The sequence below is a fragment of the Anastrepha obliqua genome, chromosome 2 (assembly GCF_027943255.1).
Source record: "Anastrepha obliqua isolate idAnaObli1 chromosome 2, idAnaObli1_1.0, whole genome shotgun sequence".
Classification (NCBI taxonomy): Eukaryota; Metazoa; Arthropoda; class Insecta; order Diptera; family Tephritidae; genus Anastrepha; species Anastrepha obliqua.
In genome coordinates, this window is record NC_072893.1 from 75563325 (window position 1) to 75587433 (window position 24109).

Below are 24109 nucleotides of genomic sequence, written 5' to 3' on the forward strand. Positions count from 1 at the left end.
GCAATCATCAGTTGCTAGTAAAACGGTACTCTGGTGCAGTGGACAACCTTGCTGTCATTGATTATTGAATTTAAGTAAATTTTACCTTTACTTTATTATTTTTTTTTTTTTTTTGACAAAAAAGATAGCTCAGAAAAGGTTTTAAGGTTGTGAAAATTTACAACATATTTAAAATTTAAAAAAATTTCAAAAACAAAAAAAAAATTAAAATTAAAATAACTAAAAAAAAAGTAATGCGGGCTTCACTGGTCACACTGAAGACAGTCTCAACCCTGAAAACGCAGAGAGCTTATCTACATGTTTAATCTATACCGACACCGAAAATCCTTTTAAGGAACGGTTTCAAAAGAGTTTCATGAATTTATTTATTTTTGGCCGCCATATTGGATCCGCTATTTTGAATTCTTGAAATATGACTCCCAGAATCGCAATCAGCGACCCCAAAAACCCTTTTAAAACAGGTTTCAAAAAAATCGAAATAATTTTTTTTATTTTTGACCGCCATATTGGATCCGCCATTTTGAATTTAAAAAATCTGACTTCAGATTCGTAATCAGCGACCCCAAAAACCCCTTAGAAATACATTTTAAACACATCGAAATGAATTAATATTTTCGGCCGCCATATTGGATCCGCCATTTTGAATTTTGGAAATCTGCTTCCGAAATCGTAATCTGCGACCCTAAGAACATAAAGAATCAGTATTACTTTTTTTTCATTGCTCCTGGTTTTCTTAGGAGCACACAAGATTTTAAATAAACTCTAATTTTTAGTCAGCTTAGACGCCATAATTTGGACGCCATATTGAATTTCTCAATGGGCCAGACGGCTTTCAATAGTGGACATTCAGACGATCATTTTGAGACCTTGGACTTCAAAATCGGTCCCATAGAATTTTGGACCGGCTAGTGTACCGGTTGACATGGACCGTCCCATATATATATTTGAATTCCCTTCACGTTCTCCCGAATTTGAGATTAACATACAGTATGGAGTTGGCCGGTTATGAAATTTTAGACGAAATTGGTGTTGCATTAAAACAACATTACGAAAATAGTTTGAATCATATCATAATTTTCTATATGAAATATAAAAGTCAAAACACGTTGAGCTTCAACGCCATTTGGTAAATTTAAGGCTCGTTTACATTGTGACATTAACTTTTACTGCATCCGGTATTTTAATTAATGTTACCTCTCAATCTATTCTACTTGATTTTCATTGCAAGCTCACTGTTGCGGCAGCATATCAAGACAATTTATATTACAGCATAGCATTGTAGTTAGTGGAGCTTAAGGGGAATTATACGTTCACTCTGTATATTCCGAATGGTAGTCACGCACCAACCCTTTCGGCTACGGCGGCCACCTGAATATACTACTGACTCAATAATCCATTTAGGAATTCATAATAAATCATCGCAAGATTACATTTTTTTAAATTTGTAAGTCAAAATGTTAGATGTAAGTTTATACTAAAAAATACCAATATTTAGTATAAAATATTGAATTACACTCAGTGTTGCAAAGGAGTAATACATAAAAGGCAGACTTCTATTCCCGCATTAGGAATTTGGAGTTTTGCTATTATATATTGTTAAACATTAATTATCTGATCACACCCTTTATTATGCAGTTTTACTACCTTTTTAGCTATTAAATGACCAAAGCTGTTTTTGCGTGTAACAAGAACTTTGTCACACTAAAGAAATTCCCAGAATTATGTTAACGCAGCTGCACACAGCAACCAATTTAATTTCCTGTGAACATGACGCATTTAAATTGAGTTCCTTTGCATACAACACATTTAATTAAATTCCAGTAAATTGAAGAGACATGTACGAGTTAATAATAAAGCCCGAAATGTCAACGCTGGCTAGTTAGTTTTTTACAGCCGTACTAAAGTACTTCACACTTTTTGCCGTGCGCTTTTGGAAATGGAAATGAAGAAATTTTTAGTGCTAATCAAACCACTTTGTGACTCTTCGAATTCTAAACTTCATCAGCCAGAACAGACAAAAGAGAAACTTCTACTGGTGCACTATGTGTGGAAAAAGATCTAAGCCTTTCCACTAAACAAAAATAAAATGTATATATAGAATATTGAAACCAAGCTTATCTTGTGAAGTCTAAACCCAAAGGAGTGTTCGAATTAACTTTCGCCAAAGTGAATGACAGAAGTTGAATTAGTTAAAAAATTATGCGATTTCATTACAACAAAAGTTTGAGGATCAAAACTTGATACTTCCAATTTACTGGCTTGCTCAGCATTTTTTTCTTCCAAGTGTTACGCCTGCAAATTGTAAAAAAATTACTACCTAAATCCTTAGTCGGTGGTTGTAAATTGAAGTCGGTACGTATAATCGTCCCACCAGACAGACTATGCGTGCAATAGTAGACAAACTAAGTAGCAAAATACTCGTATTTGGTAATGAGTGTTCTTCTGCCAATGAGACAAACTAGCGTTCGAAGTTCAAAATGAGCTAAATCAGGTAATCTCACATCGTTCACAGGAACTGGAAAATTCTCAGCCAACATTGTGTGGAAAGATGTGTTGGCTTCGACCATTAAAATATCAAATTAACTCCGGGGGTGAAAATTGTTCATCATTTGAAGTGTCAATACTTCTTCCATTGTGCTCTGAACGCGTTGTGTTATCTTCCTATTGAAGAACTGTATACATCAGCGATATAGGAAAGAGATTCATTAACTTTGGAAATATGTCAAAAATAGTTTTACGTATATAAAAAATAGATAATAAATTCAGCAAACTGCAAACTGAGCTAAATTTGGGCTGGTGGAATTAAAAATTTGAATGAAATAAAGCAGCTTAAAAGTTCATTGGAAGCGTTGCTTGATTGCGGTCATGGACATTTTTCCTAAATTAAAATTGAAATCGAACAAAAATCGATTAAAAATATCTTACTATAATGTGAATTGCATTGCGTATTCGTATTTTTGCGTTTTTGATTCTGAGACGGCTTGAAAGTGTTACAAGTTTTGACAAAGGCTATTGGAATCACGAAGTTACAAAAAATGCTAAATACTGGAGTTTTTGATTATTATGGTGTTACATTTTCGTTCCTGTTTCTGTATACATAAAATATTATGTTATAAAAGATTAGATTCCGAACCTCTAAATTAAAATAAATATTTTTTTTCATCTAGAGTTATGAACTCAACTCAGCTGTCACCCAACACTTTGACATATTTCATTAAAGATTTTTTTACTCTTTATCCTCAGGTCAGATCTGGAAAATAGGGAGGATGAATTCATATAATACATTTATTTACATACATTTGCCGGTGCATTGTCGTGATCGTTTTCCGTGGTAAGAAAACATTGCATCCATCGCGCGATTAAATTTTTCATACGCCAATGTTCAGGAAAAATGTTATTGAAGAGCTCAATCAAGATGCTGAGCGCAATATCTTTGGTATTACCACGTCTGAAAATCGAAACAAAGCGAGGGGTGGGATTCAGTGCACTAAATAGGGCTAGCCTATTGAGCGGGCAGCCTTTCGTCAGGAAAATCACAATCATTCCGGTATATAGAACCGCTATTTCACTGCGCGAAACCTCCAACTTTCTCTCACTAAATCGACCCTTTTTAACACCTAGATGAAGGAGGTCAAACTGCAGTTAACGGAGAAAGTCGACGACATAACAATGCCGACAGTAAAAAACCTAAAATTTTGGAGGTCATCTTCGACAGATTGCTCTCCTTCTCGGTGCATACAACCGCAATTGACACTAAGGTCCAAAACCGTTACAAGGCCATCAAGTCGATAGCCGGTAACATTCAATGCACAGACAAAGACATGTTGGTGGCGACATTTAAAGCAATTGGACGGTCTGTCCTGAATTACGCTGTGCCCGTCTGGCCGCCTAGTACGAGTGATTGGCAGTGGATAAAGCTTCATCTCCTCTCCCCTGCAGCAGTGCAACACTCCCATGCAGGCTCCCATGCTCGTGGTTAAAGAGTACAGCAAGATGCTCAGCAAGCTATTTCTGCTAGAGCCTGAGCCCCAGGCGAACTAGGTGGCATCGTACAATATATAGACAGATATTAAATGATATTCATCAGGAGGCCGGTGGTGGTGAGATCTTCCTAAACTCCCGACTCACGAATGACGTCATTGGAGTCCAATCGCCATCCATCGCAGACGACGATCTGCGTCACTTTGGCTCAATTGCATTCTGGCAATTGTAGCAGGTTAAATTCCTACCTATCCAGAATCGACCCCCAACATACTCAATATTTGTCCAGCATGTGAAGGCACCCCGCCTATTCACATACACCCTCAAACCAACTCACCTAACACCCTATTCCATTTGGACGAAATCCGTTCTGGGCTTACCGTTAAGTGAGATAGATGATGACGATCGGTGACTGCACCGTATTAGCAGGGCTCGCTCAACTTCTACAGCAACAATAACAGCAAACGTTTAACGGTTCACCTCGAAGTGCATTTTTCAATAATCTTTAGGTTCTATATTTAATCCAAACTCGAAACACATATTTTTTCTTATTCAAATAGCTAACATTTCTCTAAAAAGTCCGCAATACTTGCAAAACAAATACATGAAATGCCATGCAATTTAAAATGAAGACTTTATAAGATTAGTTTTGAACGAAGACGTACAACATTTCATTTCAGCGGCGATAATTCTCTCGAGCCTTGGATATTTCATCCTATTACTATGGAATAAAATTCGCTTGTACTTATGAAACTTAATAACTAATCAAAGAAACCACGTCATTAACTCCAACATAAAAAGTTATCTATGCCCGTGGAATAGCACGAGAGTCTTAATGAAAATATTTTATTTCTACTCTCTTGCCTATTCGTATAGAAAATCTTCTTCCTTAACTAAATTGTATTTTTTATTGAATCCATTATTTGAAGTGATTTTCTTTTGTCACACAGAATGTTTTTTTCTTTTGTTTTGCGTTTTTATGTTATATTAAAATGTTTTCTAGCACACTCAGAAATATGTATTGTATACTTACAAGCAACTTGTAAAGAAAGTATATTTATTTATGTTAAATATATTTATTTATTATTCGTTCCAAGCTAGTCATCCAGCTTGTGAAACGATTATTTTCTTTCTTGTGATTATTTCAGAGATTGTTGTTTCTGTGTCTATGAGATTTCTGGCATTCCCTTTTAATTTTGTTTTTATGAGTGAAACAGCAACAGTTTCGTGCTCACCCTTGATCACTTCAACTAATTCTAAGGAATCTAAGAATGACCGTAGATTTTCTGGTTTACCATCGAATTCAGTCACTAGCTTTGCAGCCGTGCTGAGAAACTCCACAACTGTTTGTGTCATTTCGCCTTCTTCTTCTGACTCTATTTCTGAATTAGTAATTGGACAATCTGTTTCTGAGGAAACTGCTTCAAGCTTTGTTAATAGATTAGCTGGTGGGTTTTCAATAATATTTATTGATTTTCTTATTAATTGAATGAGATACTTCCTGTTGGATGTTGTATTTGGGTAAAACTTTTACTAATTGATCTCGTAGTTGCCAAAATATGTCAAGAGCTTCTTTTTGATGATCCTTTGTGAGTCGCTCGAAATTTATATAAGTTAAATTTCTAATTGATTCTAATGCTAATACTAAATTTTCTAAATGTTTTTTAACTGTTTCCTGTTTTATTTGTATATTTTTATTTATACATTTAAACGATTTTTTGAAATTTTCCTTTTCTATCAGTAAAGTTTTATGAATTTCGGACCATTTGTTCATATTTTGTCTAACTCATTAGATCTACTCATATACTTTTTCTTTAGTTTTTTATTATGCATAGCATATAATTTTAATGCTAATATCAATAAGGTTACGACTGTGATTATAATTAAGCAAATTTCTACTAAATTTAAGCCAGTGTTAACGACTACTTCGTTTACTACATTGTCATTGGGTTTATCAACTTTTGATAAAGTTTTTCCCATTTCTGAAAGATTATCTATTGGGGACCTTATACCGTAAATCAAATAATTTATGCAATGTAATAATGTATAATGTATATATGTATATAATGTATGTATAAATTTTTTTTTTTTTACATTGGATTTAAAATTTTTTTTGTTTTTCAAGTTAATTCATTTATTGAGTAAGCATATTAGAAAGTATATTATATGTAACATATTCATAAAATGACCTTTAACATATTCAACATATTCATAAAATGACCTTCTGAGTAATTTTTACAGTCAAAAAATTTTTTTTTTTTTTTTTTTTTTTATAAGGCAAACAGAAGCCAAAGTTGTTTAACTTTAAGAAAAAGAAAATTATTTTTGTCTCGAGCGGTTAACGCTTACAGACTCTAACTGTCTGCATTCAATCATGCACAGTTTTTACTTAAATTCTTTTCTCTGCTGGAGCAGGAATTCCAGTTTGGTTATGCGCTCCCAGATTGCGCTGGCTTTTTCCCAGGATGGTGGTGGCTGCTGGTTTACCTCCCTGATGAGTATGCTGATTTCCCTCTTTATTCTCGTGGTGTAGCCTCCTCTTCTTTTTGGCTTGCTCACCTTTGGGATCTTGACCTCTTTTGGTTGTTTGATGAGCCCGTTCCATCTCCTGTATTCCTCCAAGGAGATTGGTTGCGGCCCTTGACCTCGGTTGTTCATCAATTTTTTGTTGTTGTACTGGTTTTAACTATGTAAGTTCTTGCTTCCGCAGCTGACGGATCGTTTCGGCTGATCACGTCAGGACTTTAATATTTTGTGCTTTTTGGGGCACTTGCAAATATATTGCAATTTTTGGTGCAGATATCGTCAGCACTCATGCAATATTTTGCGCTTTGTTTGTGCAAGAAACTTGCATTTTATAGCTTAGCAAAATTAATGCTCAAGCTGGCAGGATCTTGTTTGTGCAAGAAACTTGCATTTTATAGCTTAGCAAAATTAATGCTCAAGCTGGCAGGATCTCCATGTAAAGAAAGTATATTTATTTATGTTAAATATATTTATTTATTAATCGTTCGCCAAGCTGGATGCCTAGCTTGGAGCGACAAATAAATAAATATAACAAACAAATAAATAATAAACTTTCTTTACAAACTTCGACGTCAATTTTTTCACTAAATATCGAGCCAGCATCGTTTTTTGCTATGCACTGATAGCTGCCGGCATCCTCACGACGAGTTTTTTGCAGTCGATAATATTGGCTGGAAGAGAAATCGCCAATCGGTATGCCATCCTTTAACCACCTATATGTGGGCTGGGGATATCCTGCAAATGAAATAGATAAAGAACTATTCTTATTAAAAAGTAATAATAGAGTAGAAATTGAATGAGCATTTGAATTAAAATAGAACAGCAATGCGCTCATTCTGGGTGCTGTGAATAAAGAGAGGCCGGAGAAGAGATGAAAACTGAAAAGGACAGGAAACTAAAGTGTCTAATTACTTGGCACAATACGTAGGCTGTTGTGTATTGGGTTTATGTGGTATTTGAATGGAAATTAGGTTTTCTCCAGATAATGTAAAGCCGTGCATTGGGGTTGAGCTAAAAATAAAGTTATACTGTCACTGGAAGCTGTGAGAAGGACAACTTATTTGTTTAGCTGTGTATAAATGTTGGGTCATGCATAGAAACTTAATTCTATAGCAAAAGCTTAGCTGTTGTTATCCTTATTTTTAATCTAGAATATTCAGCCGGTACTCGGGACTTACAACAAATTGCAATTTATACAAATGGACATTTAAAGTATTACTTACATATAAACAAATTATAGTCATTACTTAGCTTTGAAAAACTTAATACAATTTTGTGAATTTGGAATACAATAATTAATTTTGACTGTTATTTAAATAATAATAAATTTGGGTATTTTTGTACTAAATTGTAATTTAAGGGACTCATATGTTCAAGCGATAAGGTTGATTATCTTTTTGATGTTATATAAGTAATTTGAAATGTATTTCCATCAACCCTCAACTGCAGTTTACGCTCCGGGTAAACATCGCATTTAAATGTCCAATCTCTCATGTAATTGTTTTTATATCACAGCTCGTAACCACGATGCTAGAACGGAAATATGTGAGTTAACTTTGCTGTCTCAAGAGATTTTCGAGCGCCGTCAGATCCGAAATCACTGAGACAAAAAGGTCATGACTAATAAAATTCTGTGTAGTACAAAATTTCAACGAAATAGAAATAAATGAACTATATTTTCGAGATATGTAGAAAAAAGCTTAAAAAAACATGACGCATGCAGAGGACTCTCCTTACATAAAAATACAGATAGTTCTGTTAATCATCTATTGTCAGGAAACACTTTTTACATAAAAATACAGCCATCTGTTATTAGTAAACACTCTTTACAGAAAAATATAGACAGCTCTGTTAGCCATCTGTTGTCACCAATACTCTGTACATAAAAATACTATAACTCTGTTAACCGTATGTTATCAGTAAAGGCTCTTTACATAGAACTGACTCTCTACATATAAATACAGTAAGCTCTGTTAGCTATCTGTTGTCACCAATACTTTGTACTTACAAATACAGTTAGCTCTGTTCACAATATGCAAAGCTACTATCAAATGTTAACTAAAATCATTAGCTTGAGTTCTCTGTGCTAGTTCGTGATTGATTTCAGTACTACGTAACAGTCTTGGAAATCTCTGACTTAGTACAAAAAAATTCTCTGACATGCCTAAAATAATGTTGGTTGACTTTCTTCAATTTAAAGACTACAGCTGGAGGAATTCGCAATATTCTTTCCACATTCCCTCTTACGCTTATTTCTTTATTTATGCATTTAAAAGTATTTTATATTTATCTTGACTACAATTTAAGGTTTGCAAATTAATAAAAAAAATTTTTAAATTTGTACAATAATTCAATAAATTTTTTCTATGTATGCTGTTCCGCATGTCAGTGGTCCGAATGGACTATTTCAAGACGTATGACCGCTGAGTTTCATATTCAGAGCCGCATTGCTTAGACCGTTGGAAAGAACAAGTTTCCAATCTGCTTTATTTTAGCTATTTCCTTTTATAAGCGAAAGGAAAGGACTATCCCTGTACCTATACTGGTATGGCAACTTCATTAACCGTATTTTTTTTTTTTTTCTGTCGACCAAAAAGGCGTTCTCCAATGAACGTATGAAGATGCCATTTAGAGCAATGAAGAAGCCACTCTCAGCACACTCAAAAAACCAGGTTAGGAGATCTCACAACCCAGAAAACCAATTGGGACTAATTAGGGTCAGTCTGGAACCAGTCACTTTTCGTGTGGTTAAATTTTACTAGCCGAGTTTTGTGAGCGGAAGAGGGTGTGAAAGGACGAAGGATTTTGAGATAATCGTGTTTTTCAAAAATATTTTGAAAGTAGCTAATACAGCATTAGAAACATTTTGACATTCAAAAATCTTCAATTTGACTTACGTTGATTCTCTCCCATCTTTATATCTCATACCATATCAAATATATATATTTACTTGCTTTTATCAAAACCAGCTATTTTACACCAAAAAAACGTTTCACATGCTGTGCTGAAGTTCATTAGTATTTTTCCTAAGAGAGTTTCTCAAGAATAAAATAAAAAAATCGTTTCACAAGAAAAATCTCTACATGGAGATATCAACTAAGGATAGGAGTTGTAACGTGTGATGAGGAGATACAAAAATATTAACGGAAATTTTAGAAAGATAAAACGCCAGAAGTTTATAAAGATTTGCACAAATCAGTTCGAAGTAATTGGCATTCAAGAATCTGCCAAAAAATTGCTAAAATTAGCTGGTAAAGCTACTACATTTAAATTCTTTCAATTGAGATGTGTTTAGGGTTTTTAAAATCTTAGGTCGAGATAGCCAAGCGGCAATTAAGGCCCTAGGCTCTATTATGGTGCATTCGGAACTGGTCAGGGAATGCCCGGTCTCTCTCTCTCTCTCTCGATTGCATCAGAAATCTTCGATATAAAGATAATTTGGGTACCTGGTCACAGTGACATCATTGGAAACTGCGAAGCCGACGAGCTGGCCTGTGAGGTAGTGTGTCCGCGAAAGGAGAGGATCGGGATCCCCTTGACAACCTGCGCTCTACTTCTGGAAGGATGGGCTTTGCACCAACTCAGCGAGCGCTGGGCAAGTACACGAACGTGTAAGGTCACGAAGCCCTTCTGGCCACGTTTAGATAGGAGGCGTTCGAGGCATATTCTGAGGATGACAAAATCTCATCTCTCAAATTTCGTGGGCATCCTCACAGGGCACGGTCCGCGGGGTATACATGCCGTGAGACTCGGAATTACTTCGAGTCCTTTTTGCGTCAGCTGTATGGAGGATGAGGTGGAATCATCTCACTACCTGCTCCTCAGCTGACCAGCTCTCGCGGGACTAAGATCCAAACATCTTGTTTCTCACTTCTTTTCTGCGCCTGCTGATATAGCAGGTCTTGAAAACAAAAATCTGATGAACTTCATCAGCAGCATAAAAAGGTTAACACAATCGCAGACTAGTCACCGTTCGTAGTCCACAAACACTCAACCTCCCCCATCCCTTTCGTCCTTTTTTCCTTCACCTCTTTTTCCCTCTTTGCAATGGTATCACAAAGGATGAACCAATCTTCTATCGCCCAAGTGGGCCCACTCTTTGGGCAACCATCACTACCTAACCTAACCTAGGTCGAGATCTTCTGATGTTTTTAAAATCACCACAATCCAGGCTGAAATTTAGCCAAATCTATGAAGTGAACTCTATGAAAATTCGACTTTTCGGATTTGCGCATTCCGGTGAGGTCGCAAAGTGTCCACACATTATGGTTTACATGCACTTTAAAAAATAAAAATAACTTCGTATTTGTATTTTTGTTCCGCTTCGGCCCATCTGTATGGAAAAACCAAATAAAATAGTTTTGCATTTTTCTAATTTCTGCTGGTTTCATACTGAATTTATTTTGGTTGAATTTATTTGCGAAAACTATGATATTTTTTTGTTATTTATAGCAATACTAGATATTTTGGAAAACATTGTAAGCCAAACCAGCAGATAAGCGACTATAAAAGGAAAGAGGTGATATGCGCCACTTAACGCATTTGTTACTTAATAAAAAATTTATTTGCAACGAATTTACTCACATATCCATACACATATATACATAATCCTCATGAACCCATCAGTTCCATAAAAATATTTATTAGGAATAAAATGCAACGTTGACAGAATCAAGTAAGCTACAATTCCCACATATGCAAGCAAATTTTCCATCCTATTGTTATTCAATTTTAAAATTTAGTATTGTAGGCACCAGTGTGCAATAAATAAATATATATTCGTATTCATATGCAGTGTTTGATATCCAAACAACTATTGCCAGTTTTGAATTTCTATGTAGAAAATTCAGTATGAGTGCCTTCTCATGTAAGAGTATGTCAAATAATGAAAGCTCAGTGGAATTTATTGTCGTCTGCTAAAAATTTATTTATAAAACGATTTATTCAAACACATACGGTACATATGTATGTGCAAGTATACACAATGCTAGTTTAAATGCCGATCAATCAATTGAAAATAATAAAACTGAACGAATACAGGGAAATACAATACGAGAAAGAAAAGGGACAAGCGAAATTGCTCTGGAGAGAACGGATATTACCAACTGTCTACATTAACACCTATACCTACACCTACACTTCGGAGTGTTGCAAACATTTGCATGTGCACATACGTACATACATATGTACATATGTGTTACCAGATATGTAGAATGTAGTCGGTTTAAGGACTATCACTATTTGTTTGGGACTTCCGTCGTCTGAGACAACCATTGAATAATTCGAGACGATTACACAATAAAAGTGTATTAAAAGAGTATTTTAAGTTGGTGTATGTTAGCTATTTTAATAATATGCATATACATGTGTACATATGTATGTATGTATATAGGAATATAATCGTATATACTGAGAGCTAAAGTAAAATTACCAAGAGCTAGTAGAACATCTTTTCCCAACTGCTAAAATTGAAAAAAAAAAAAAATCTAAATTTCAATTTCACTGTAAAAATATTTCTTGTAAATGTCAAAACATGCCAAACATGTTTAAATACAAATTTGTGTCAAATAAGTGAGTGTATGTTTGCAATTGAAACTACTATCCTTGCTGGCTTTAGTGCGGCCCTGGGCAATCAATTCTTACTGCATTTGCCACATGCCGTTTCTAGGCATGCACACACAAGTACCCTGCAGGGAAAGCGTAAACTAGTGAAACACATTTTTAAACGATGGCCATATGAAAACAAAAGGCTTGATGTAACAGTACAAATTTAGAAAATGAAGTGAAACGAAATATTTGTAAAATCATTTAATTTTCCTGGCATTTGAAATAAGCTCAAATGGCGCAAGAACTGAAAATATCTGACCATGGCATCCACCGCATACCGAAAGAATATCTCAAAGTCAAGCCTTAGAAGATCCAAAAGGCGCATGCTCTCACACCAAAGCAGCAACAAGTCAGACTAGAGAGAATGAAAGAGTTCCTTCGCTTGGCCGAAAGCGGTAAATTTCCGAACATTGTGTTTTCTGCCGAGAAAAGTTTTCAAATTGAGAAAGTCGTAAGCTCTCAAAACGATAGGTTTTATTTGACCGAGATCATCGATTGGGCACAGACACAGTTTTTACTTTGAATTGAATAAAAGTAATTTTTCCATCTAAATTTATGGCCTTTTAAATTGCTTCTTTAAATTTATTTGACTGAGGTCGAAACAAAATAGCATTTAATTTTTTGCTTGCTCTAGAGTGAACTAAATATTATGCAAGTACAAGGTGGCGTAAAACTAATGAACCTATTTTGGTTTTGAATAACTTTGCTAAAATTATTCGAAGTGATGGAAATCTTTTTACTTTAATCAATGTTATTAAAATAAAGAATACAGTAAAATACGTAAGAATATATTTTTTATTTAAAGATAACTAATATTATAAAATCTCTATATATCCCAGGTGGCACAAAATTAATCACTCAACTCTTTTACCAAATAAAACAAAATTATTTTTAGTTATGGAAGTCTTTATTCTGTTTGTTAATTGCAGTTGTTTTAGTTCACAAGTGTCAAATATAATAGACGTACAGCGTCATTAGCAAAAAGTATAAATCTTCCGATAGGGTGATTAATTTTGCGCCACCTTGGATAAACGAGAGTTCAAACTTGGTCAAGTTGCCATAGTATCTTAAGTATTTTAAAGGACTATACGGAGTTAGGCAAATACTACCTACAAAAACGTGTGCGCGAATTCTCTATAAAAAAGGTATATAGGGAAGTTGTTCAATACGGCCAGGCGAAAACATTAGCCACTTCAAACTTGCACTTTATTATACTAAAATTCGATGAGCTATAAAACTGCATACTTTTTTCATACATTTTTCTAAACATTTTGATTAAAAAGCTGGGAATTTGTATCACGATTTTTTTTAAATTTTGCTAAAAATGAATTTTTGTTTTTATAAAGAGTTACTGAAAATTAAAAAAATATAAAAAAGGTGGCGAAACTGTTAAAAATATATGGTATTCATTATTATGACCTTGAGCGTATGTTTCGAAATAAGAGTAAAGTGCTTTTAATGCGTGTTTTTTTTTCCTTTCCCATCATCGACTGAATCGATTGCTCTAAATTTTTTGCTGAAAGCCTTCGCTGCGTATTTTTTTTCTTTGATTATCTAACAATTTTATTTTATTTAAGCTCTTAAAAAAATTAAAAATATAAAAGAACAATAAAAAAATAATAAAACAATAAAATATATTAATAAAAGAAAAATAATAAAAAAACATAAAGAATAATAAAAATTTGTTCGCACAAGCTCATAGATATGTTATATAATTATTGTTAGGTAATTAATCGAAGATTTATTTCGCCTGGTAAATATTTTTTTATTTTAAAGGTAAAGATAAATTTTCAAACAAGAACCATACTACATTTTTCCAAAAGTTTTTGACGTACTCCCGCAAAATTGCGTTCGCACGTCAGGTTTTTGATATATCATAATTATTCTGGCTTAAAAACGCAAAAAATCCTATTTTTAGTCATAATTGAAGTTATATCAAATCATGAGTCATATTTGTTTAGTGTCGTAAAAGTATTTCAAAGAACAATCCATTTAGATTAGAATAAACATTTTATTGGTCGCTGAGGCATTGCCTGTTGACACTTTACAGTATTAGTGATGCTCGTAAGAATTCAATGAACTGTAATTAAGTAAACACCGAAATACAGCAGAAGTGCTCTTCTGTAATCAGATTCGGATTTAACAAATTAAGAACCTTCGTCAAATTTCAGACCAGTTCTTGGTTCTGAAAGTAAAGTAATTTTTATCGACCTGAGTAATCTAAAGCCAAGATTTTAATCGAGAATCGAAGTGGGTTTTTCAGAACCCAGCATTTGTTGAAAATTAATACATCGCATTAAAAAATCATAGCACAGACATTTATTGACAACTTCTGGTTCCTGATTCAATTTTAATAATTTTTTTATGAAGTTAACGTCCATTCTGTTACAAAAATTACACAGGCCAACAACCAAAAAACTTTTTCGATAATTTTAACTAATTACTTTGTAATTTGGTGTCCTGATTACGAAAAAAATTATTCAAAAGTTATATCACCCATCATTTTTCTCATTTTACAATTAAGTAAAAATAAAGTTTATGTACCAAAATGTATCGGATTTATTTCACAGTCCTGGGAGGTACAGTTTCTAAAACGGCTATGGGTGTTTCTTAAAGGTTGTTTTATGCTGAAAACGAATATGACCTTGAAAATGCTCCAGCACGTCAGGATTTTTGGCAATTTGAGGTTAAATAGTCAAAAAATGCAGATTTTGGCCATTTTTTTAATTTTTTTTTTGAGCAAGGTAAAGTTTTTTTTTTAATTTTCCACAACGACATCGCAAAAAACTAGTCTTCAGCTTTAAAATCCATTTTTAAAAATATTTTTTCGATTAATATAAAAAAAGTTATACTATTTTGAATTCGCCCTTTACAAGGGCGTTAGAGAGTTAGAAAGAAATAGAATAACTTTTTTTATATTAATCGTAAAAATATTTTTAAAAAAGGACCTTAAAGCTAAGGAGTAGCACTTTGCGATGCCGTTGTGGAGAATTAAAAAAAAACTTTACCTTGCTCAAAAAAAAGTTTTAAAAATGGCCAAAATCTGCATTTTTTAACAATTTAACCTCAAATTGCCAAAAATCCTGACGTGCTGGAGCATTTTCAAGGTCATATTCGTTTTCAGCATAAAAAAGCCTTCAGGAAACACCCATAGCCGTTTTAAAAGCTGTAAAAAAGCGAGATTTTGCAGGCCTGTGTTATTTGAATCCAAGTTTCAAACATTGTGCAAATTTCAAAAAAAAAAATTAAAACTTTTCAACAGAATTTCAAAATTTTTTATTAGAATTTTTTGGAAAATATTATGTATTCAGTTATATGGTCCATTAAATATTGGTACAATAATGTGCAAGTTTGTAGTGGCTCAAAAAATGCCTTGATCCTTAACAATTTTGGTGTTGGGTGTTTTCTTCCACATACAAAAATTTAAGGATTCGTTATATGGAGAAAATGCACCACACCGCCAGCGCCGTCTTTCTGTGTATAAATATTTAACTAACTCGCAGTTTGAATTTAAATCTAAATTTCCCAGTGTAGTTATTGTGCGGTTTCAATTCTTGATTAAAGTCCCAGCACAATGAATTTGGAAATATAAAAAAAAAACAAAAAAAAAAAAACGCTGAGCATATTTCTTTTAGGAAATATGGGTATTCCGTACTTCATAAAGCAGTCAGAATTTTCCTATAGGGATTTCCAAAAGATAAACAAATGTCTGTTTATTCATATTCATCAAAAATTATATCAAAGAAAAGATTACCTCACTTCTATTTCGCTTTCCTGTTATGCCAAATAAAATGCAATTACCACATTGATCAAGCACCAATCAATAAAGTGAAAGAACAGTTGTTCAATAACCGCAAATTAACCATCAGAGAGCTGGCAGAGGAGCTGAACATTGCTTATGAATTAATTCAGTACATTTTAGTTAATGCTTTGGGTTTGTCCCGTGTTGCTGCAAAGTTAGTCCCAAAGAACCTGAATTTCATGCAAAAAAGGAACCGCGTTAATAAAGACATAATTCTCAAGGCTGAGTCCGACTCGGTTAATAAGGACTATTATTTGACCGTTATGAGACATTTACGTGAAGCAACTCGGCAAAAAAGAAAGGATTTGTGGGAAAACAACTCGTGGGTGTTGAAAACGCACCGTAACACAGTGCCATCTTTATGCGCGAATTTTTGACCAAGAACGAAACGAATACCAGCCATCGAATTCAACTGATATGGCTCGCTGGGTTTTTTTTCTGTTGGATCGAGTCAAAAAATCACTACGGGGAATGGGTTCTAACAGCCCAAAAGGGAGTAATAGACAAATTAAAGACGGCTTCGATGGATATACCGAAAATAGAGTTCCAGAAATGTTTCGAAAGCTGGGCCCAAATGCTGGTATAAGTGCGTTGCAGTTGATGGTGAGTACCTTCAAGGCGATAACATCACTTTTAAGAACTAAACTTTCATTTTCAAATTTCTGAATATATTCCGGGAACTTTTTGATCAAGGCGATATATTTTCCTTCACATTTTCAAAGGGTCGCTGATAAAATATAGACTATTTTTTGAGATTAGAAACTGCTTGCTGAATAGCACCTGATCTAAAAATGAGATTTCAGCGCTGAAATACTAGAGGCCGCTTACTGCCGGCATTATTATGGCCAGAGAGTTCCAGCACAAAAAACTTGAGCGAAATCAATTTGTATCAACATAAAACTAATGAATTTTTTGTGTGGTAAAATTTCCACCCCGACGATTGCAGCATATTTCATACGTTTTTTCTTAATATCCTTAGCTTATTTTACAAACGCGAAAAACTACTTAGTTCAAATAGAATTCAGATTCAAATCGCAATGAATTGAATTTTTGCGTGGTGAAATAGGTTAGGTGAGCTAAGGCAACTGCGCGGGTCGATGCAGGAGCTTCTTCTTTTTCGCAACACTTATGTTATTTTACTATTATATGTACTACTGAACTCATATTATCTGTCCACTAGTGAACGTGACATTAAAGGCAACTATTAAGTACTCGTAACTATTTAGTGGACACACGCACATAACTTCTACAAGTACCGAATGTATGGGGGGAAAATACAATGAATTATAAAAAAGGCATAAATTTTTTGGCGATGTAAAACACATACATACATACATATGTAGGTATAGTAAAAGTATTCGTATATATAAGTAGTGTGACCACAAAATAGCCCAACATAAAATGAAATGAACAATACAATTTAATGGGTAATTACGAGAACAGGTAAAAAGCGAAATAAATGGGAGCTTACTTTATTCCGTGAGCACAAACACATGCACCAGATGAGCACAGTTGCCATTTATGTGCATCCATATCTACATACATACATACATACATACATATGACAGCAATAGCTGTATTTCGTGGCAGCAACCATTATGAAAAGACACAGCTGCCGTCATTTCACATCTGACCGCCACAAACCCATTTTTCTTTTACCACTCATCGAATGAGCAGAGAGGCGCCTCCTTGTGGTCTCCTGTCGAAACCATTAAATATTCGTATACTAAATGTAGTATTTATACACAATTTTAGTATTTGTTTAGTTATGTGCATATATGTGTGTGTGTGTGTGTGTGTGTGTGCTGTTCACTTTTTAGTAAACGCTACTCTATTTTACTTTTAAAGCATCACAATCACTTTGTCAGCTCCTTGTCTATCTTCATTTCCCACTTTCTCCTGCATCGCACCACCAACTTCCTTTTTTGCATTTTCAATGCATTCAGTTTAAACACAAATTGCTAGATATATTTTTTCGCACTACATTTTCCGGCTTCGTGCATAAAAGACTCGACTAGCGACAAAATGCAACGGTGGCGGAGACGACAAGTGTGCCCATTTGCAACTCAAAATCAACCAGATGAGAGGGGTGTGTGTTGTGCGAGTGTGTGGGTAGTAGGTGGATTCATGGATGTGGGAATAGTAGAGTTATTTGGGGCGCGGGCGAATTGCGTTGGGTTTTTTTTTTTTATTCTCTATTTGATCGTACATTGTAGTTGCCTAATGAAGACATGAATAAAATATAAGGTTTGCTAAGCTGCTACTACGCCATTGCTTCCTTAGCTACTGCTATTGCCGTTCCTGTTGCTGCTCAATACCTGACTTGTTCTGGCCTCGTCGTTGTTGCTGTGTGCAATCTTCCTGGCAAATTTCACAACTTTTGTGCTTAAGCGTTTCTTTAGCTTTCCCACTTATCGTTTTACTTCTTCATTATATATGTAAATATTTTTTACTATTTTCTATTTCTTTTCATTGCAGGCGCATGAAATTTTGAATGGGTTTCTTAAGAGTCCACCGTCATCGGGCGCTTATGTAGCTACGTCTACTCCATTTCCGTCGTCCACCTGCCGCTCTGCCATGTGCCACATCCTATGCTACCTACGACCGCATTAATCCATAGGTAACCTAAAAAGTTCGAATATCGCCTCAATTTCAGCTTAATGCAGCCATTTCTGTAGCAGTTACGATTAAGGATAAGGCAGTTGTAAGTATTCTGTTGATGCTGCTATCGTTCTATGGTTGTGTTATGAGCACTGGTGGCTTGCTGCTGCTAAACGCTACGGCCTATTTAGTTAGCAGCATTACATTATATTTGTATGGGAAAGTTGGCGGCGATTTTCAATGAGTTACTGGCAAATGCTTTAAGGGGTAACACCACTCTACACGCGTAAAATAAACACGATTTTTAAAGAATTTTTTTGTATAGAAAGAAAGGGAAAACAATCACTCTGATTTGGGAAGTTATTAGTTATATACTAAAATACAAAACTACAAAGTTTGATCGAAAAATTTTACAAAATGGAGGTATTGGAGACACTTTTGTAATATGGTTTCTCTTGAAGGAGCTCCGCGGCACGCAGCACAGAGGGTGCAAATTTTAATCTGGAACAAGGAAATTTGTTTTTTCTTAATCTAGATAAGAATAGCTAGAGAAACACGTAGGGGATTTAAAAAATATTTATTTTTGTGGAATTAGCAAGCATTTGAAGGAAAAAACTCTATTTTGGACTAAAAAAACGGCACTTTAATAATTATAACAATCGTTTAAATTAATCTATCGAAAATCCCCTACGCTCTTCTCTTAAGAAGGTTATTATACAGACGTAGTGAAAAACCTGATTAAAAATATTTAAAATTGTTTGAGTTATGCTGCGTGCCAATTTCAGAAAAGGTGTTTTGAGAAAAACGCGTTTAAAGTTTGGAAATTTGGAGAACTCGTTAGGTAGCAGTCACTAACGCTTGGTTAAAAGCTTAAAATATTTATGAAATAAACTTCGGTAACGTATAAAACTTTTTGTTCTGTATTTTAAAAGGTTCAAAGAATTTTTTAAGCTTATAAAAAAAAATCAATTTTTTGAAATTTCTACAGTGGTGTTACCCCTTAAGTGATACTTGATACGTGCCAAATGCAACAGCAAAAACTATGGTTGTAATAGGGATGACAGTGATTGCATGCATGTGATGCGCACACGATTGCTTTCAGTTGCGCCTTGCAGCTGCTGCAGCAGGTAGGGTATATCTTTGACAAGGCCGTTGAGGTGGCCCTAATGGAAATAACTAAAGCATCGATATGCATAAATGCCTAATAGAAAATGAGTTTGATGTGTTCTCGGTGCGCATTTAAGTGATGAAAAATGTTGTCATAAGTGCCAATTATCCCATTTTGAAGAGCCCTTATTTTTCGCGGCAACATCCAAAAATGGAGAAATAGCTAAATATTTGACAAAGGCTTATACGCCATAAAACTAAATCATATATACAAGGTGGCACAAATTAATCACTCTATCGAAAGATTTAGAATTTTCGCAGATGACGTCGAACGTCAACTATATTTGGCCCTTGTGAACTAGACAGCTACAGTATACAAGCAGACAAGCAATGAATTGTAAAGGGTTTTCCAATAACAGGTGTTATTTTGAATAGCCCGCTATTTCGGTAGATGTCACTTTTGAAGCTGTCATTTTTTGATATTTGACAAGTAGAAACTTCGCCATTAACAAAAATGGAACGATACACGCTTAGACAACGCACTGAAATTATTAAAATTCACTATAAAAATGGTGAAAATTTGGCAGACACGGTTCGTAAAACTCGAACATTTTTGGGTCATCGTGAAGCACCTTGTCGGGCCGCAATACAGAAATTTTTTGAAATAATTCGAGGCGTTGGGACAAGTTAGTGATGTGAAGATTACCATAAAACCCGTGCAAGTCGCTCAAGAACAGTCGAAAATATTGCTAATATAGTCGAAAATGTTGAAGAAAACCCAGGTTTGTCCATTCCTCGTCGTTCTTTGGAATTAGGCATTCCACAAACGTCATTGCACCGTATTTTGCATAAAGATTTGGGTCTTAAGGCTTATAAAGTCCAGTTAATACAAGAACTCAAGCCGGCCGATCATCAACAACGTCATGTCTTTGCTGATTGGGTCGTTGAAATGCATGAAAATGATCCGGAATTCCATCAAAAAATCATCTTGAGTGATGAGGCCTATTTCCACCTCGGTGGCTTCGTCAACAAAGCAAATAAATCCGGCGGAGTCATTGGCCTTTATTTTTTCAAAAATGAAGCTAAAGCCAACAGTTACGGTGAATGGATTGCGCTATCGAGAGATGATTAACGATTTTTTATGGCCGGAATTGGATGGTGTTGATCTGGACAACGTTTATTTTCAACAAGACGGCGCTACGTGCCACACAAGCAACGAAACCATTGATCTTTTACGGGAATAACACCTCTTATTGGAAAACCCTTTATAAATATTAAAATCATTTTTCTTTTTAATTTAGTAAAATATATTAGTTATTCCAAAACCAAAATCGGATGATTTACTTACTTGTACTTAATTATTATAACGCACAAATGGCACCAAAAAATGGGTTGTACTATTTTCTGGTGTTTATTTCGTTTTTGCTTTGAACAGGATTTACTTGGATTTATTTACGCTTTATTATTGATTTGGGCTATTCGCCTATAACCCAGTGGAACAAAATAAAAAAAATTTCTAAAGTCTTAGAGAAATTTTGTGATAGATAATGGGGGAAAAACGAAAAATGTTACCAAACATTTGTAACAGTAACCTTTTTATTCATATTGCAAAGTTATTAAACCCAATAAAACTGCCAGTATATGATTATGACACTCTAAGAATGCTAATAGAGTTACCAAAGGCTGCTTGAATACTTTTCTCCGAGTTATTTAATGTCATCATAAATCTCGGATATTTCCCAAGGATGGTAAAGTCATGATATTCAAGCCTGTAAAATACCCGTGTGTGAGGCTCTCCCTACAGCCTAATAAACTAACTTCCTAGGTTATAAGATGACTACAATATGCTTACGAGATGACTCCTCTTCTCTATCACCGTAACATATTACCGTCACATCAATGCTATCCTTGGAGTCCAACCCCCACCTATAGCAGTCGAAAAGCTTTAGCTATTTCGTGAGACTCGTGTAACTTTGGCTCAATTTCTGGGTATTGTAGTAGTTTTAGTTTTAGAGCCACTAGACTAGCATCCCTCTCCCTCTGGACCCAACCCGTCGAAACAACATTTTTCCTGGGCCTACCGTTAGCTGAAATAGACAATGACGGTCGATGACTACACCGAACTGGCAGGGATTGATGAACTGCTACAACATGGCGCAATAGGAGAAGTCCATTGTACAACTAATGAAATAAGAAAGACATTTGAGCTCAAGGATTACTTTTCTGCAATATTTCTTCATGTAGATTAAGCATTTCATAAAGTGTGGACTGAAGGGCATTTATTTCAAATTAAAAAAAAACAATATTTCAATACAGTTCTATAAATTTGAGTGCCCTATTTATCAAATAGTCGATTCGCTTTTAAAATAAGCGAGTATTTTTCCGAAAAGTTTGAATTTACGACTGGTGCTTCTCAAGGCAGCGTTCTAGGTGCAATATTGTATTTAACTTACACATCTAACATTCCAACAAGCAGAAAAATGGTGATATTCATATTTGCGGATGACACTGGCTTACTCGGGCGTGACAAATTCCTTAAAAAATCACCGAAATTACTAGAACACCTTGTCGAAGATTGGCCTGCTACGTGGCGCATAGAAGTGAGCGAACGAAAGTTTCAACAAGTAAAGCTGCACTGTAAGGACGCTAATGAACTAAATAACATCTACATACCCGAACGAAATGAAGTAACGTGGACAGACGTCTCACTTGGAAAAGTTATATTTCAGCAAATGTATTGAAACTAAGCTTGAACCTTGCAACGAAAATATTCATACAGATCTTGGAATACTTATGGCTAAGGCCGAGGTGGAAAATTGTAGAGAAAAATATTAAAGAACTACAAAGTTAACCCAAATCATTGTCATGCGCTTTACTTCATACAATTATTATTATTATTAGAAGGCCATTACGCACTGCGACCAGAGTTGATCTATTGTGCAAGACCTATTTTGTAACCCTAGAGTTTAAGGCTTTTTATAAATTTTAGCACTATTGTGGGTTTGTTGTTCCAAAGATTACATGGAGATACTACGATACCACCAAGGTGGTGAAGTCTTTGTCTGCCCAGCGCAGGACATTCACAAAGCACATGTTCTGAGCTTTCTATATCCATTTCGCAAAAGCGGCAGACATTGGTCTCTGATAGACCAATGTTATTTAAATGATACCTCAGGCTGCAGTGACCTGTGAGGTATCCTGTTAGAAGACGCAGATCTACTCTGTTTAGTGAGAGTAGCTTGTCTGATATTCCTTTGTTGGGACTAAGAAATTGTCTGGCTTGACGCTGACCGGCACAATTTAGCCAGTGTGCAGCAAATTTCCTTTCTTCCCATTTCCTGAGGAATTCATTAATGTGGCTTTTCGTGAGTCCACAGAAAGGCTCAGGACCAGTAAGTTGCATATTTGCTCCTTGTTTTGCGAGGTCATCAGCCATTTCATTCCCCTCATGCCCTTCATGTCCCGGAATCCAGACTAGATTTACTGTGTTGAGGTTTCCTAACATGTTGAGAAGGTTTAGGCAATCATTTACCAATTTAGAGGTGATAGTTGTTGATAGAAGGGCTTTTAGAGCCGCTTGACTATCAGAGAGTATGTAGATGTGAGTACCTCTCATTTTCCTGCGAAGGCATTCTCTCACACATATTTCAATGGCATGTATTTCTGCCTGGAATATTGTTGGGTAGAGTCCCATCGGAATCGATTTTTTAAATTTAGGCCCATTGATTCCTGCCCCTGCTCTACCATCTTCCAGCTTGGACCCATCAGTGAACCATAATTGAGATCCAGGCTTGAAATTGATAGAATTAGTTCTCCAAGTTGTTCGTTCATTAATAATAATTCGGAAGTTTCTGTAGAGAATGGGTTTGGGAGATATTGTATCCACCCTGTGTAGTATAGGAGTGTGTCGAAAGTCTTCTAAGATCTTTAGATGTCCTCTCATATCTCCACTTTTAAGATCGGCGTTGCCTTTTAGTCTTAAGGCACTCAATCTTGCTTCTTTTTCAATTAAGATGGGAAGCGGTGGTATACCTAGGAGCACGCCCAAAGCGTCAGTTGGGCATGTTTTCATTGCTCCTGTTATACCGATGCAGATGAGGCGGTACAATTTGTTAAGATCGCTTGCCGCCTTTCGTTGCTTAACTTTGGGCCACCATGCTATGGAAGCATAAGTGACTATAGGCTTAACAACTGTAGTGAATGTCCAGTAGGTCATTCTGGGGCTGAGCCCCCATGTTTTACCAAAAAGCCTTGTGCAGGCATAGAATGCCCTTGTGGCTTTTACAGTAACTTTCTCAAGATGCGAGTTCCAGGTAAGCGCTTTGTCAAGGTTGATACCAAGGTAGTTCGCCTCTGTGGTGAGTTGTAGAGTCGATTCATTCAGGACAGGACATTTGATGTTGATATTCCTTTTCCTGGTGAACGGCACTAGCGCAGTTTTAGATGGGTTGATAGAGAGCCCTTTGTCAGTGCACCATTTGTTTA

The 24109-nt window shown here is 35.3% G+C and overlaps 1 protein-coding gene across 1 annotated transcript in view; it reads right to left on the reverse strand.

The window, feature by feature from the left end:
- LOC129238212 (protein sidekick-like) overlaps nucleotides 1-24109 on the reverse strand; it is a 79677-nt gene that overhangs the window by 9507 nt on the left and 46061 nt on the right. Inside the window, exon 3 of the mRNA XM_054873254.1 lies at nucleotides 7069-7242. Within this exon, the coding sequence (XP_054729229.1) occupies nucleotides 7069-7242 (174 nt within the window). The remainder of the gene's footprint in view (nucleotides 1-7068; nucleotides 7243-24109) is intronic.